Below are 16,930 nucleotides of genomic sequence, written 5' to 3'. Positions count from 1 at the left end.
TCAGAAACTAAGATTCCCTGAATGGAGAGAAATGAATTTTGATGCACAGGCTGTGCTAGAAATCTGTTAATCAGCATTCAGTTTTTCAAAACTTCAGTTTGTGTCTCATCATCATGAAAAGTAATCAATTCACGGTGGGAGATCCTTTCCTGAAAGGGAAGGACAGAACTACGAGTCTTGCTGTGGGGCCTTCCCGGCGCAGTTGTGCCATTCCGAGAAGTAATACGTCAGGAGTGTCCCAGCAGCCGTTCCCAGGAAGAAAGCTTTGAGGGGCAGCATGACACACTTGATTGGCTAAAGCAGCTTCAGCCGTACAGCGTGCTGCCGGGATCGGTAATTCTAAGTTGTGTTCAAGTTGGTGAGTTCCTTTCAGCATGTAGTAAAGATGTAACGTGCCGATGTCGTTTGGGAACAGGAGGCATTCCGTGTCACCAGTGGGCACATAGGGAACGAAATAGTATCTTACGAGGTCCTCCACATCTGCCTTTCATTTTGTCCTTGGTTTGCCAGCTGGAGCTTTCAGGAGGTGAGGAAGGAGGCTGTCCCAGTCAGTAGTTGAGGTGTTGCAGGGTAGTTGTGATGCAGTGCTTGTAAAATTTACCTGCCCGCATCTCCTGTTACAGGCAGCCCCCCCTGGGCCCTGTGAGACGGGGAGCTGCTGCCCGGGGTTAGGCCCAAGGTCCCCTGTCAGGCCCAGGGCCGCCCTTCCCCTCGCCGTGCCCTTCCCTGCCGCTCCTCAGCCCTTGCTCAGGCCTTTTGGGCCGTCTGGCCGTGCGTCTGTCCATCCATCCGGCCGTCTGGCCATCCGTCTGGCCCTCTGTCCCTCCGTCCCACCGCCGTGCCCCGTCCCTGCCGTCTCCCTAGGGAAGCAAAGAGTCCCTGGGCTGCCTTCAGGGGGGAGGTTCTGCTGAGGAAATTAAAGCTCCCCCCTTAAAACGGGCGCCTTGCGAGTTCTTTTGAGTTCCAACCTTCTGCCTTCCTTTCGTAGCAGTGCCTCTGAGGGGTGCGCTGTAAGGTAGGCGTCGTCTGGCGCGCTGCTCCTCCGTTTCCCAAAGGAACTGCCTTCCGGATCTGACTAAGTCTGGATGCAGCGGTTGTCACCTTAATTTCTCCTTTAGTTTGCTGAAAACCAGCCGCTTGGGTGACCTTGGTGTTTGTTTCTTAAAACTTGGCTCGAGGAGGTCTCTGTTTCCTTATGCTGATGTTCACGATGAAAGTGCAGAAGGGATGCTTACTGTTGCCCGGGTCAGTACTGTTGCCAGGATGGGAATGTTTAGCCTACCGGCCCTCTGGTGCTGTTAGGCTGCACTCGGAGTGTGAGCTCTGGGCCTTATTTCGAAACTACGGCGTTATTTGAGTGTACAGAGCCGAGATATTCTGCGGATAGGTGATTCTCAAACCACGTCAGGACCACCGCTGTGGCGTGTGCTGGAGGTCGGACGCGCGTTTGACTGATCAGGCGGAGCAGGTGAATTGAATTTGTTGCTGGATGGCGAGGTGTTCTGGAGGAAGAGCTAGTCTAAGGAAAACTTCCTCTTACTGCCCCTTCCCATCTCCAATGGCCACTGCCTGGGGAAATTGGTTCTTTCTGAGATTAACTACAACGTTACAGTGAGGATGAGGAATCATCATTACTTCCCAGAGTTATTTGCTGCCACGCCGCAGCGTTGATTTCAGAGATTTTTTTTTAAAAAACAAAAAAAAGGAAAAAGAAAGGAAGTATGTATTCTTTTTTCACATACTCTCTTTTCTTTCCCCGAGAGTAAATGTTGTAGCTTCAGCAGTACCCTTCCTCTGGAAACGATTCCCAGTGCCTGCTCAGACACTGGGGAGGAAAATGACAGAGAGCAATGGAGGAGAGCCACCCGATATAAATAAAGGAAAAAAGGGGTTATGGATTAAGGGAAAGCCACTACAGAACAAATTGGTGCTATTAAAAATTGGTTAAGGGTTTGGGACCTGCAGGTGCTGCCTACACGTGCGTGTGTTGCAGTCGTGCCTGTTGCCACTGCGCAAAATGGAGAGAGCTTCTTTGTCGAATGCAGCATGTTAAAGCATGCGCCATTGCCTGGAAGAAAAGCACGGCCTTCCCTCGTGTGGGACTTCTTCCCTATTGATCTGTGGTTTACCTGAAGGTTTACCATAACCTGCATATGTTTCAAAAAACAAAAAAAAAACAACACCAACACTAAAGAGTGGGAAGGCAGATGCTCATGTGGGGACTCTGACTCATGGGTGACATCACCAAGCAAAGCACTGTGAGCGCTTCGGGTCGGGGCTGCTGTGGCGAGCCTCGCAGGCGGGAGGGAGAGCGGGTACGGTTCGCCTCTGGCGGGTCTGTGTCAGCCCTCTGCCCCGGTGGCTTCGTTAGCAGTGAGAGTTTGACTGCTGTGTTCCCAGCTTTGGCTTCTGCACCGAGCGTGTGGCAGAGCCCGCAAGCTGCTTGCTCAGCTGGAAGAGGAAGAGGAGTGACCTCAACTGTGCCGAGGTAAAGCAGAACTGTTGAAAAGATTTGTCAAAGATGCGGGTTGTACCAGCGCAGCCGCTGCAGCTGCAGCAGGTCCTGGAGCATTGGAGAAGACAGAGAGGGCTTTCTTCGTGAAAAGAATGCTGTAAAAGTGTTTTCGTGCCGGAAAGTAGGACAAACGCCTCTGTTGTTTGGATATCCTCTATTGACCTGGCACACTGGCATTACAGCATACCTGGCACACTCTTTGTATCGTTTGTGAAAAAAATAAAATAAAAAAGTGTTTTAGTGAGGGCAGGCCAAAAACCTGCCTTGGCACTTCCACATCGCAGCAGTGCTTGCAGAGCGTGCATCCTGGATGCCAGGCCAGGATCTAAATGCGATGGTGCTGTTGGGAACGTGAAGTTCAGGAAGCACTTCTGGGTTTTTCTGCTCTTTCATGTGACTTTTTGCCCTGTGAAGGTGGTGTATTGAGCTCTTTTCTTAGCAACAACTAGGTTTCAAAGCAGTTACAGTTTAACATCTACATGCTTGGGTGTTATTAACACAGCATTGCATACTGAGCTGGTGCTTGGTAGGAGAAAACAGAAATCTTACCGGGGAAACTCTGGGAAACCTGGGAAACAGAAAACTTACCGGGGAAGTTAACTGGAAGTCTTTGAAGATCGATAACTTTGCTGAGGTTGTCCAGGTGGGTGAACTCGAAGACCCACAGTGACTGGCACATGCTATTTAATGCGTCATACTGCGTTCTGTAGAAGTTATTTGTAGCCATAGTTGATCATTGCCTTGCATGTATGATCAGGTGGGTTTTTAAGAAGTGACTCCATTTTCAGGCTTCCAGGTGTGCTCCAAGTCATATTATTGAGGACGTGGAAGAGAACGCTTGCTGACAAAGCTCCTGGCAGCTTTACAGAACTTTAATTTAATATTGTGTTAGTTCATGTAACAGCTGATTTCAAGGCATTGCTCTCCTCAAGAGACTAATTTGGTTAACAGAAGAAAGCTGGAAAAATGCTTGTTACTCATGATTTTTCACTTGTTGGTACTTTCTTTAGGGTTACTTTTAAAAAGAAGATTTCACTGATCACAAGCCAGTAGAAGACTTTCAACCCAAGCAAGGGTGAAGACAGCTCTCTCCAAGAGCAGAGGAAGTCCCTGTGGAGAGAACCCGAGCTTGTTATCAGAACTTGTCAGCATGTCTAAACAAGGAGACGATTGCTACTTCTATTTCTATTCTACCTGTACCAAGGTATGGCTGGGTTTCTTTTGCTTTGCTTTTCTTTTTTTTTTCCATTTTTTTCAGGAAGGGGTAGAGTAGGAGGAGGAGGCCCACTGGTCTTTGGTTAACTTGATAACCAGCTAGATTCTGAATTCAATGGTAGCAACCTGAGGCAGTAGCATGGAGGTTTTTGAGGCTGTACTATATTTTCCTTGTTGGTTTCCTTTTGGTTACAGGGAGACAACTGTTCCTTCCGCCACTGCGGAGCTGCTCTGGGGAACGAGACGGTCTGCACGCTGTGGCAGGAGGGTCGTTGTTTCAGGAATGTCTGCCGATTCAGACACATGGAAATTGATGTGAGTGCCTAAAGATGTGTTCTCAAAATAAATCAACAAAAGCATTTTTCAGTGCCGTAGGTGTGCTGCTTGTATTTTGCAGGATAGGTTCATTTGCTTTGAAATTACACTGGTTTCTGTTACCAGGAGAGGGGGTGGGAGGAAGGAGAGGGAAATAAAATCAATGCCTTAGGTATGTCGTAGCAAGATTTTCTTTTATTAGATGCCGACAGTATTTTCTGAACAGATGCAGAATAACCGCTAAATAGCCTGCTAAAACCTGCTGGAGCAGGGGGGTAATAAACAGGCTGTACTAGCCTCCTGAGAGCAGGCTTGAGAATGATCTATCAGGTCTCTTGTGTCCCGCAGTCCTTCAGATAATGCTGTTGTAGCTGCCTGGGGTAGGAAGCAGTGGGGCAAGTTAAAGGTGCAGAAGAACGAAGTCTCCAAGAAGTAGTTCTAGATAGAGTTAACCTAGGCAATTTAAGATGTTCTTTATCCCTCTGAAGAATCCTAGTATAAGCCTAGGTGTATTAGTTTAACCCACCCTAAACTGCTGTCTGAGAGTGCCTGTCTTCTCAAACAGAATGATGACAAAGCTAAACGTGCGTAGTGGTTACTATGTCAGAAGTGCGTCACAGTTTGATAGCATTTAATAATAAAAATAAAAATCACAGTATGAATTTGTTTGTAACTAGAAACTTTAGAGGGACAAAACAGACAACCGAGACTTAAGACAAGTGGCGCTGTATAAAACAATGTAATAAAAACGTATGGAAGTGTATACAAATAGTCTGAGCGATACATTCAGAACTGCATATTCTGATCATTATTCCACAGCATTGAAAACCAGAACGTTCTTCCGATCTTGAACAGAATTAAAATGTGAGGTAAATTAGTTCCTAGTGTCAGGCGTCACAAAAAAGATGAAGCTCTTGCAAAACTCCTGTTACGTGAGAGCTTGTGAAGTCTTAAATAAGTCTTGAAATTCGGTATACAGACTGTCATTTGCAACTTTTATAATTGTGTGGTTTCCTGGTTCTTGCACCAGACGTCTAACTGGGATTAACATTACATGAATAACACACAGTCAACCTGAGTCTGTAATTAAGCAGCATTCGAGATGTTCTATTCCAGGGCATTGTTTTCTGTGAGATATTTACTCGGTAATGTACAATGTTCAGCAGTTGTAGAAAGTTGCCACCCTTTTGGATTAGAAGTACATTTTTTAAAAAAAAGTTCTTTCATGGTAAAAGTCTGTACAGACATTTGAAGCACCACTGATGATTGGGTTTTGTTTTGATGGTAATTTTACGGTATTGATAAATTTTAAGTTTTGATAGTTCTGATAATGTTGCGTCGTCGGTTGTGAAAGTAAAAGGTGGTCAGTTTTGACTGTAAAAGTTTGGTTTTGACAGTAAGAAGACATTGGGTTTGATGGTAAGAAGTGGTAAGAAGTTGTTGGGTTTGAAGTTGTTGGGTTTGACAGTAAGAAGTTGTTGCGTTTCGATGGTAAAAAGGTCGTCGGTTTTGATGGTAGGTTTAGTCTGAGTATTGAAGGCTTCCACCAGTAAGCTCTGCATCTGAAAGACAAAGGGAAGAAATGTCATTCCCTGTTGTGATACTCAACATGGAACTGTCTGGCTCAGGTGGTTTTCTTTCTAAAGAGAGAAGTCACAACCCTGCACACGGCTTGATCTGCTCTCTGACTACAGGGCTGAACGGACTGGAGAAGGCAGCTTCCAAAGCCCTCCCATTAAACTGACTGCATTTCAGTTCTATGCTAAAACTTGGTCAACTGTACAGAATATTAGGACAAAGCTACCTGCTTTGATAGCAAATGGTAGACCTTAGGTAAGTTACATTCATTTGAAGGTTTGACTGGACGGCATCCTTGTTTTACTAGTGATCTTGTGGTCAAGCTGACCAAATCCTGGCCACAGAACAGAAGCGTTCAGAAACTTGCTAGAGAGAGCACTTAGGAATGCAGGAATTTAACTGCTTTAATGCTGCTCTTTCTCTCACGTAGCTGGAATTGCCTTAAATCACAAATTATCACTAGCTATCCTTGTTAATTTATTCAAAGTAACATGAGTCCAGGTGAAAAGGCACACTCTAACAAGTCCTCAGTTGTTCCTAGTCTGTTCCCTAGCTTACTTGAAGAGGTTCAATACAGCTTAAAAATAAATACATAAATAAATAAATAACCTGCTGAAGTGGCCTTTTTCCAGATTAGATTCCACCATTCACAAAATCCTGCTTAAGGGACACTTCTTCTTTTCTTTGAAAGACTGACCTTCCCCAAAATGAAACTAATTAGGTATCTTTAGGCTTGATGAAATACTTGAATTCCTCAATTTACCAAAATTGCTTTGCACAGCCCTCCTATCCTGCTTCTGTTGCAAGCAGCGTATCTAAGTGGGGTACTGTTGGGGTACATCTCTTTCACTCATATAGCCCAGTGATCCCAATGCCCCGGACTTGTGTAATGTATGCAAGACATTTACTTTCTTCCTATACTTTTGACTGGTTTAGAAAAAACGAGTTCACCATCTGCTGGCCAGAGAATTCACATGAAGCCCAAAGAGCATTAGAGCAGATGCATTTTCTTCTGTGCTGTTCCTGATTTATCAGCTAGAAGAGACACTTACAGTTTAGTACAATCAGGATTCTTTTGACATTAGTAGCATAAAAAGTCTATTTTTGCAACACTGGTATTTGAAAGACTTCCGTTCAGTCCCTAAGTTTGTTCTTGATAATGGGACAGATTGTATTAATGTTTGCAAGAATGTGTGAACAACCAGCCTCCCCTCCATGTCGCATTTTAAGATTAAAACTTGTGGTCGTCCCTGTCTCAAAACACAAACATGCTTTGCAACAATCGCACTCCCTCTTTAGCTTGAAGGAACTTGTCAGTGCCAGAACCTACTGACTATGGCAATTTACTTCGTCATCCAAACCGCGCAGAATTTTTGAAAACCTCTTCCAAGATTTCACTTCTCCAAACATTATGTAAAAGGCATTCAGCTGTAAAGCAAGAAGATGAAGTCCTTTGTTTCCTATGCCAGAATGACATTTTCAACACTGAACAGGATTGTCACGGACTGTTAACTGGTTGTTAAGTTGGGGCTACGTATAAAATGTAGAAAATGTTTAAAAATAAAACTTGCCTTTGGATAGGGAACTGTCTTCTTCGGGGATTACTTCAGTTATCTGTAAGAGGAAAACAGATGATTGGGGGGGTTGTTTGTTTTTAAGAACGGGTGCAGTCTTGCCAGTAATTTAGCTGGTATTTTTCAAAGTGACCTCTTAGAAACTTTACAGCTCTGTTGAATCAACATGTCTCTAACCCTACAATTAAATAATGCTAAAAGATGCAGCAATTTATCGCACTGCAAGTGCTTATTAAAATATCTGAGTAACTGGGACACAGTAGCTTCATCACAGATATATATATATTTAATACTACACACTTCTGCTCAGAAAGAAAATCACGGAAAATGTAAAATTTCATTTTAGATGTTGAATTTGTTGCAGTGTGAGATCTTCTTCATCACATGATTCCTATTCGTAATTAAACCATATTATCTACTGAGAGACCAAGATTATGACAAGAACAGCACAGAGTTCAGCATGAAGCCAATCAGGAGCTCAAGTTTGTATTTATTTTTTGTAAGGAGATGTACCAAGCTGGCTTTTTTATTGTTTCATCAGCACATTTCTCTAGATTCTTAAGCCTATACTAGTAGGGAAAAAAAAATTGCTAAAAAAATCAATGTAGAACAATAGCAGGGCTCCTCAGTCTACATCATGAGGTCGCTTTTTCCAGGTGAAAAAGCGGAGCCATATGTGGCAGGTACACTAAAGCCCTGGCACGATTGAGATCCAAGAGGAGAGATGTTTGGCCCTCCTTTTCACTCCTGGGAACCACATACCTCAAAACCCACACACTATGGGATATATCTCAGAGAAATCTTGGGAAAGGAGAGCATGAAGAGCATGTTTGTAAATTTATTTCTCCCTGGGCTTCTTCTGCTTCTCCAAGAAATACTTGCTTGAATATATCTTTGGCAGCAGTACTTATGCTGTTTTGCACCTACCACATTTAAAACTCCTACAAAGAACTGAAAAGTTAGACTGAAAAGCATCTCTTTCCGTTCTACTTTGTAAAGCTGCATGTTTTCCTCATGCAAAACAACAGGGGAATGGAAGCTAGAAAAGGAAATGCTGAATGTAAAACAAAACAAAACAAACCTCAGCCCTGCAGGACAAAAGCCGATAACTGAGACTAAGTCCTTTCTAACACTGCTGATTAGGTTTCAAGATGATACCGCTTTAAATAAGCGTAATTGTGGGTCCATAGGCAGAAGCTGAATAACGACAGGATGAACTTCTATACTTACTTGTTTGTTACTGTCTTACTGGAGCACACAGGGACTTGTTACGTTTAGGGAAACCGCTAACCTAATGGAGGCTTTAAAACATAAGCTAGTTTGTTATACCAAAATGACCTGAGAGAACAAAGCATAAAGTGTTTTCAGATTTCTAGTACACCTTGATTGCTATCCATTAAACTTAAGACAGGTTAAACAAAGCAGCAGGAAATAAGAAAACTCCTAGTCCCACAACTGGCAAATTGTGTGCACACTTTCCATTCCTGAGAAAATAATACACAAACCTGAAAAATGCATTTAACCTGAGAAATGAAGACATCCTTGTCCTATTGGAAGACTATGGTGACAGCTCTTGGGCTCAGTGATTTTCAGATAAGCTCCAGTCTTCAACTTGCAGACACCAGTAACAGCTCCTTTCTTCGGATTGAAAGGGAAAATGTTTCAACAACACATTGAAAACATACTTAAGGGACAAGAAACAAAATCAAGACTGCAGTGAGAAGGAAAACAGAAAAACAATACTGGGAAAAAAAAAAGAAAAGAGAAAAGACCTTGATCTTTATATTGACCAACGAGATAAGCCTTACACATTTTTAAGTTTATTTTGGACAATTGATTGATGCGTTACCAGATATTAAGTACTATTCAAGAGCAAATATTAACACTAGTAAGAAGAAATCGATCCACCACCCCTTACTCAAAATACACCAATTTCTAATTTGGAGATAACGTCTCTCTGACAAGGAAGTAGAAAAACTGTAAATACCGATATACAGTTTCCTCTCCCGATGTTCCATATACATACCGATGCTGTTCCTACACCTACACTCTGAGCATAAAGTTATGTTGACATGAGTATCGGGTGTTACTTCTCTCTCTCTTTGCCTTGAGAGACTCTCCTCCTGTCCACTGAAAAGTAAACTCAAGATTCCAGATCAGTTACGACAGTTGCTATCCCTCCATTCAGACTTCTGCAGCAGCACTGTTCAGATTTTTCAGCAGTCTCTTTACAAAATGACCACTTATACGTGTACAAAAACACTTATCACCTAGCTTCTCAGTAGGTACACGTTTGGCCTCTGTTAAGCAGAGAGTCAATCACAGCTTAAGATTTTATACAAGATCCCATTTTCAAGTTTGGGATTATTTCAGAAAATCTGTTTTCCTAGAAACAGTACTACTAGTAACACTTTAATTGGTTTGCCAGCACAACCTTTACCCTGTTAGAAATGATGTCGACTTCTACCTTTATGGAGCATACATAGTGTCCTGAGCGACAGTTGACTACCATGATGCACCAGCACCGCATATAAGGTGTAGAGGAGTGGTTCTCCACTTGATTGAGACATGTAGGCTCGAAGGTCCAAATACTCAGGATATTTTACCTCCTAAAGAGAGACCAAGAAGATAGAAAAATTATCCCAGAGTACTTCCTGGACTAGCCAGAGAAAAACACTTCCAAAAAACACAGACTGGAATTATAGTGAATATATTTCTTGATTCACTAAAAAGAAGTCTTCCCATAAACAACGTTTAATACTAGAAGTTGCAGAGAACTGTTTTCTGATGAATTAGCCTTCTCAGAGGAAAGTGTATGCTTCTTGTCAAGCAGGAACTTTACTGATATTAAGAGAAAGAATAAGCCATAGTCGTTAGTCTACAATTATTGTCTGAAAATATTAACAACTTTCAGCTTTGGGGGATGTCCCATTACATGACGATAAAGTTGCATTACAGCGGTAAATATACCTTGTTGATCTTTCCACCTGTGAAATCTGCAAATCTTTTCAGTGATATTGTGAGAACGTTGGAAGAACGGTGTATGGTAAATCTCTTGGATGCAGGAACCATCTTTTTACACCTTAAAAACAAGCAGAGACAAGTGTTTGAAAGCATCTTCTTTGTCGCCCCCAAAACAAACTCGTTTTAATGATGTCTCACGCATGCTTATGCTATTTGAATGATATTTACTTGCCTAATATGTTTGTTTTTTTCTTTTCATAAACCCATGCACTAGCATGTCAGCTTTGTTAATACAGAGAGTAAGGTAAGTTTTGCCAACAACTCAGAGCATAGCGGGAACAGGAATCTCTCACGAAAGCGTATTACCAGGGAGTTATAAAATATAAAAAAATATATTAAAAATGAGTTATATATAAGACTAATAACAGTTATCAGCAATGGAAAAAGTACTGTACATGTGCAAGGCCTTTCCTTTTAAACTCACAAAAAGACGGAAAATTCTGGCTTTGTGTGTGACTGAACCGATCACACCTCAAAGAGCACATTAACAAAGGACCATGCAATTCAGATGTGAGGTGCTATTACAGTTCTTTCTCTTCCTCACACATCAGTTATGAGAATCCTCAATACACTGCATGTTGCTTTCTAGGATCCGCAGGCTAAGACGAACCTGGGATTAAATTGCTTTAATAACCTATTGGACGCTCTTGATTCAACACCCTAATTTCCTTAGTTTCCAACAACAAGAAGTGGATACTGCATTTTTCATTTAGAGGGGTCAGGCAGGAATCCTACAGAACTGAGCCGGGCACTCTGTGCTTTTCTGAGTGGATGTTTGACTAACAACTTGTTTTGCCAAACCGTCTTCTACAAATGTTCAATTGTTTCTCACATACGTAGAAACATCTTACATATTGATCAGCATAGAGAGCGCCTGAACTCAATAGGCTTTCCCTGTGCACGGGTTAGGCTTAAGGGAGCTCATTTCAGACACGTAGTCCACATCGACAGCTTTCACAGTTCAAGAGCTGTGCAAGACGCTGTTTAGGGAGCCAGCACAGGCTGCTAACATTAATTACCACAGAGCCAGCTCACATTCCCTGAGACTCAATCTAACTTTCTTTCACAGTGAACGCTAGGACCTTCAGGAACCTGCTGCTGCCTTCCACTCCAAATCATTCTCCATAGCTCCTTGCTTCAGCTCACCACTACTTACTGGGCATATCTTTTCACTTCTGCCACTATGAATATTTCAGCATGCAGCTACACGCCTAGGAAGCTTGACAAGCCATGGTGCAGACAATGCTACGAGAAAAGTGCAATATCAGCTAATAGCCACTCTTCTTAGATTTCCAAAACAGATGTAACGTTTTCAAGTTTGGGATTATTTCAGTGCGCCAGTTGTTTAAACAAAATGAAGCAACAACAACAACAACAACGAAGCTGCGTCTCCTTATTTCTAAAGGAAGTTAAAAGATAACTTATGCTCTAAGTCATGCAATACATAAAACTAAGTATCTAGTATTAAGACATAATTAGTAATAATCTTACTCGCTACATTTGTAGCAATTCTCTCCATCCGGCTCTTCAGGTTTCACAAATAGTTCTAGAGCTCTGGTAACTGATGAAACTGCCTAGAGGAGCGAGAAAGAAGAGCGTAAAGTCACTGTAAATTCAAAATTCCAGAGACGCACTAGGAGTTTATAAGAGAATCTGACTAATACATACTTAAGTGATCTACTATGAGCACTGTGAAGAAGGAGGCAGGAAGAGCATGCTCAGCATTTACCTCACCTGGAAGTCATTTTACTTTGAAACAAATCATTTTCCAGTAACGTAGACAGCATCTATAGTGTGCTTTGTCATCAATACTGGGAACAAATCCAGCAGTCTAACAATTAGATGTATATCGAGGTAGAACAACAAAGAAGTATGACAGTATCATAATTTGTGCAGACATAAAATTCTTTCAGCTTAAACCCAATGCAAATTTGGAGACTCTTTACATGGCTTCCATCAGCGCATTTCTCTATAAACTTAAACTTGTAATAGTAGGGAAAAAAAGAAAAAGGAAAAAAAAAAAAACAAACAGTAGAAAAATAGCAGGATTTTTACATATTCCATACTTTTACATATTACATATTTTACGTATCCCTCCACGTGCTGTTCTGAATAATAGCCAAAATATTCATAGCCACTGTATTTGTTCTCAACACATAGCTGAAAAAACATTTGAAACATATTTTTCAAAACATATTTTAATATCCAGCAGACTGTTCAGTCATCAACTCCTCTGCTCCAACTTCCTTCCCCTTTGCAATGGTCATATCTATTGCTATCTTGTTCTGATCTTCCTCTGCTTCGAGATCTGTACTTTGAATATTTTACTGGTCTTCTGCCATTATCAGGGCTGTTTCTTTCACTATGGAAAGATCTGTACCTGCTTCCCTCACAATGCTCCTGCTTGTGACGCTTTTGCTTAACAACTTCCGCACTCCGAGAGCACCTTCTCTTGCTGGAATGACCGTCTTTTTGACTCTCCTTCTCTTCAGTAGGAGAATGTTCCCTCTTTCTTTGGTAATGCTCTTTGTCAGTTTTTTTGGTCTCGTCCTTTGTATCTTGGCATCTATTTGTAATGGCTAAGGAGGAAAGGTTTTTAGAACTACATTCAGTGTCAGACTTTAGAGAGGAAGTTTGCCGCAATTTCTCACCAGTCTCAGAAGACTCTGATGTAGAAAACATTTTCTTTTGAAATGAGTTCATGTTCTTTTGATCTTCTTGGTTTCTCCTTGTCTCCACGGTCATCACATTGCTACTGTTCAAGGTATTCATCATTCTCAGTAGATTTCGGAGGTCCCAGGACACTGCATAAAATAAAAACACATTTCTCACTTTTGCTGAAGGAGGTGAATATTAAGAGTAAAACCTTCTTAAGTAAAAAAAAAAAAAAACAACAGCAACAAAAAAAAAAACACTCAGGACTACAGGAAAACTCTAAACGATATGCCATTTAGAAACCTATCCTGTGATTATTACACCTTCTTCAGCTTCCAGAGAAAGGGTTTTTTCCCCTCTTGCTTCTGAAGCCATTGCACTAAAAAACCAAACACATCTGTCTCCCTCCACCTGCTGCTCTGAATAATAGCCAAAATATTCAAAACCACTGTATTTGTTCTCCCCACATAGCTGAAAAAACAACACTTGAAACATATTTTTCTACCTCTCTCCCAAGAATTTACATTCACATATCCTATGACTGAAAAAAAAAGGGGGGGCGCTCAGGAGGAACAGCCAATGTTGAAAATGAAAAAAAACCAGCCCATTTCTCTATAAGTCTTAAGCCTATACTAGTAGGAAAACTAAACAAAACAACACAACACAAAACAAAACAGTAGAACAATAGCAGGAAGTTTACATATTCTCCAGGTCTTAAATTGCAAAGCCTCCTCCGGAGGATTAATAGCTCTGAATTCAGTGTGCTTAGGAGGAATCAGGCCTACATCTGAACCAAAAATATTTCAGTATTATCACCAACTTATGGTACTCTGAATAAGCAGTCAGCACTCTTTCTATGTTAGGAAATAGCTGAACATAGCATGTTATTCAAATGAATTATTCAGGCAGGTTTTTTTAGGAAGACCGTGTTTCGCTATAACATTACTAGCCTGTAAGCCTCATGTCATCATCTTCCATCTTGACTACTAAACCTCCTTTCTACCTACTACATTCTTTTCCAAGATACAGCTGTCCAAATTTAGTTTTCCTACTTGGTTGGACTGAATTTAATAAGGCATCTTGCAACTCTTCCTCTTGTTTGACACTTAATCATAAAGTCAAATTACAATTATTTGCCTTTAACCTCTTTATTTCAAGCTTTCTTTCCTAGTGCTCATTCAAAAATGGAAAAAATAAAGTCTATCAACCTTCTTTTTTAATATCCAGCAGATCGTTCAGTCATCAAGCATTTAAAGACTGTTTTAAATAATCTCTGTATTAATCTAAAAGGAATCCCATAAACATGCTGCAGCCGCTTACCTTTAATATAATCGCTGGATGCGATGGAGCTGCATTTCTTGCTTTCACCTGCACTGGAAGGCTTCCCTTCCTCGTGACGTTGTTTACTGCCCTCACTTCCGCATTGCTCTCATAAAGAGCCATCTGGAGGATGGGATTCTTCCTTCTTCTCCCGGGTTTTCTTCTGGAAACGAGGATCTAAGTATTCCAAGAAGCCTTTCACTTTCCTGATGTTTCTCCTTTTTCTTCTTTTTGTTACGCTTGCGATTGGCATTGTCAAAGTGGAGCGCAGAGAAATACAAATCATAAGGTCTGAAAGAAACGTGCAAGTTAAAAAGAGAAAAAAAGATGTGGCACTTGTTGCATATATGAAACTTTATTTATTTTACCACAGGGGATGATTTGCCGCATGTCAGCTATTTTGTGAGCTTTGTCTTTTCTGTTCAGCCTTGAGAAAAGAAGACTGAGAGGGGATCTTATCAACGTTTATAAACACCTTAAGTGTGGGAGAGAAAGGTATCGTTTGCAGCATGTCAGCTATTTTGTGGTACTTTGTGCACATGTAACTTCCTTTAGATGCAGCAAACTTAAGCCCTCAGATTGAAGGACCATAGGTCCTGCTTGGTACACAGACCATTAACAATGGCTAGCTCGGGAATATGTGCAAGTAAAAAAAAAAAAATGTTTTAACCTAATCCAGAATGGCGTGCAGATGTGATTCCAACTACGTGGTCCAAAGCTAGTGCTCTGACACAATTCAGCAATATCTTTCCTATCTTCACTGATCAACCTAATGATCCCCAGTCATGATCCCCAGCCAGATTATGCTATCTAAATAACTTAGAAACTATGAAAAAAGAAAAACAAAACATGAGAAGCACCCAGAAAAGGATTAGGAAAAAAAATGCTGATTATGCTGGGATCCCTGCTTACTTGGAATCCTTCTCTCCGTGTTTATCTTTAGACTTCTTTTTCTTCTAGAACTTCTTATACTTTTTCATGTTTTCACCACCTAAAAGCTCCTTTTCTATCTTTCTGTGTTTCCTTTCTATTTCACTTCCACTACCTTCTGCACGAGTATATTGTCTTTTTCTGTTTCCTTCTTTTGCCTTTGTCTGGCGACAGTTCTCCAAATGAGCTGACACAGGTGGAAGTGCATGTCTCTCACACGAATGTTTTCCAGAATGTTGCTGAGGTACTGAGCAACGATGTGAGTCTGCTCTGGGTGTGCTAAAGTGACGTACACCTTCCTCTCTCAAGAGGGAACCGTGAGGCCATCTGCTTTTGTGATGATAACGCTTATGTGACCTGCTGGAGGAAGTTTGAGTCAATTTGTCAAAGCCTTTATCAGCGTCAGAGAACTTTCTCTCTCTACTGTCTCCTGCTGCATGAGGTGAATAGTAATCCTTGTAATGTCGACGTTTTTCCCATCTCCGTGGTTCATCTCGATAGTATCTTTCTCTGCTCCAACTTCCTTCCCCTTTGCAATGGTCATATCTATTGCTATCTTGTTCTGATCTTCCTCTGCTTCGAGATCTGTACTTTGAATATTTTACTGGTCTTCTGCCATTATCAGGGCTGTTTCTTTCACTATGGAAAGATCTGTACCTGCTTCCCTCACAATGCTCCTGCTTGTGACGCTTTTGCTTAACAACTTCCGCACTCCGAGAGCACCTTCTCTTGCTGGAATGACCGTCTTTTTGACTCTCCTTCTCTTCAGTAGGAGAATGTTCCCTCTTTCTTTGGTAATGCTCTTTGTCAGTTTTTTTGGTCTCGTCCTTTGTATCTTGGCATCTATTTGTAATGGCTAAGGAGGAAAGGTTTTTAGAACTACATTCAGTGTCAGACTTTAGAGAGGAAGTTTGCCGCAATTTCTCACCAGTCTCAGAAGACTCTGATGTAGAAAACATTTTCTTTTGAAATGAGTTCATGTTCTTTTGATCTTCTTGGTTTCTCCTTGTCTCCACGGTCATCACATTGCTACTGTTCAAGGTATTCATCATTCTCAGTAGATTTCGGAGGTCCCAGGACACTGCATAAAATAAAAACACATTTCTCACTTTTGCTGAAGGAGGTGAATATTAAGAGTAAAACCTTCTTAAGTAAAAAAAAAAAAAAACAACAGCAACAAAAAAAAAAACACTCAGGACTACAGGAAAACTCTAAACGATATGCCATTTAGAAACCTATCCTGTGATTATTACACCTTCTTCAGCTTCCAGAGAAAGGGTTTTTTCCCCTCTTGCTTCTGAAGCCATTGCACTAAAAAACCAAACACATCTGTCTCCCTCCACCTGCTGCTCTGAATAATAGCCAAAATATTCAAAACCACTGTATTTGTTCTCCCCACATAGCTGAAAAAACAACACTTGAAACATATTTTTCTACCTCTCTCCCAAGAATTTACATTCACATATCCTATGACTGAAAAAAAAAAGGGGGGGCGCTCAGGAGGAACAGCCAATGTTGAAAATGAAAAAAAACCAGCCCATTTCTCTATAAGTCTTAAGCCTATACTAGTAGGAAAACTAAACAAAACAACACAACACAAAACAAAACAGTAGAACAATAGCAGGAAGTTTACATATTCTCCAGGTCTTAAATTGCAAAGCCTCCTCCGGAGGATTAATAGCTCTGAATTCAGTGTGCTTAGGAGGAATCAGGCCTACATCTGAACCAAAAATATTTCAGTATTATCACCAACTTATGGTACTCTGAATAAGCAGTCAGCACTCTTTCTATGTTAGGAAATAGC

General features: G+C 41.2%; 1 protein-coding gene across 1 annotated transcript; it reads right to left on the bottom strand.

Annotated features, from left to right (window-relative positions):
• Positions 1-14,526: 14,526 nt before the first annotated feature.
• Positions 14,527-16,262, bottom strand: LOC118261366 (ubiquitin carboxyl-terminal hydrolase 42-like). Its single transcript, XM_050716972.1, has one exon. The coding sequence runs from the start codon at positions 16,176-16,178 to the stop codon at positions 15,153-15,155; it is 1,026 nt and encodes a 341-aa protein (XP_050572929.1). The 5' UTR covers positions 16,179-16,262; the 3' UTR covers positions 14,527-15,152.
• Between the last annotated feature and the right edge of the window lie 668 nt (positions 16,263-16,930).

The sequence above is a fragment of the Cygnus atratus genome, unplaced genomic scaffold (assembly GCF_013377495.2).
Source record: "Cygnus atratus isolate AKBS03 ecotype Queensland, Australia unplaced genomic scaffold, CAtr_DNAZoo_HiC_assembly HiC_scaffold_72, whole genome shotgun sequence".
Lineage (NCBI taxonomy): Eukaryota > Metazoa > Chordata > Aves > Anseriformes > Anatidae > Cygnus > Cygnus atratus.
Note: the sequence above shows the minus strand (reverse complement) of the source record. Positions and strands in the feature narration are given on the sequence as shown.

Bases quoted from the DNA above. Each gene is read 5' to 3' on its own strand.
- LOC118261366 (XM_050716972.1), bottom strand. From the start codon at position 16,178: ATGATGAATACCTTGAACAGTAGCAATGTGATGACCGTGGAGACAAGG.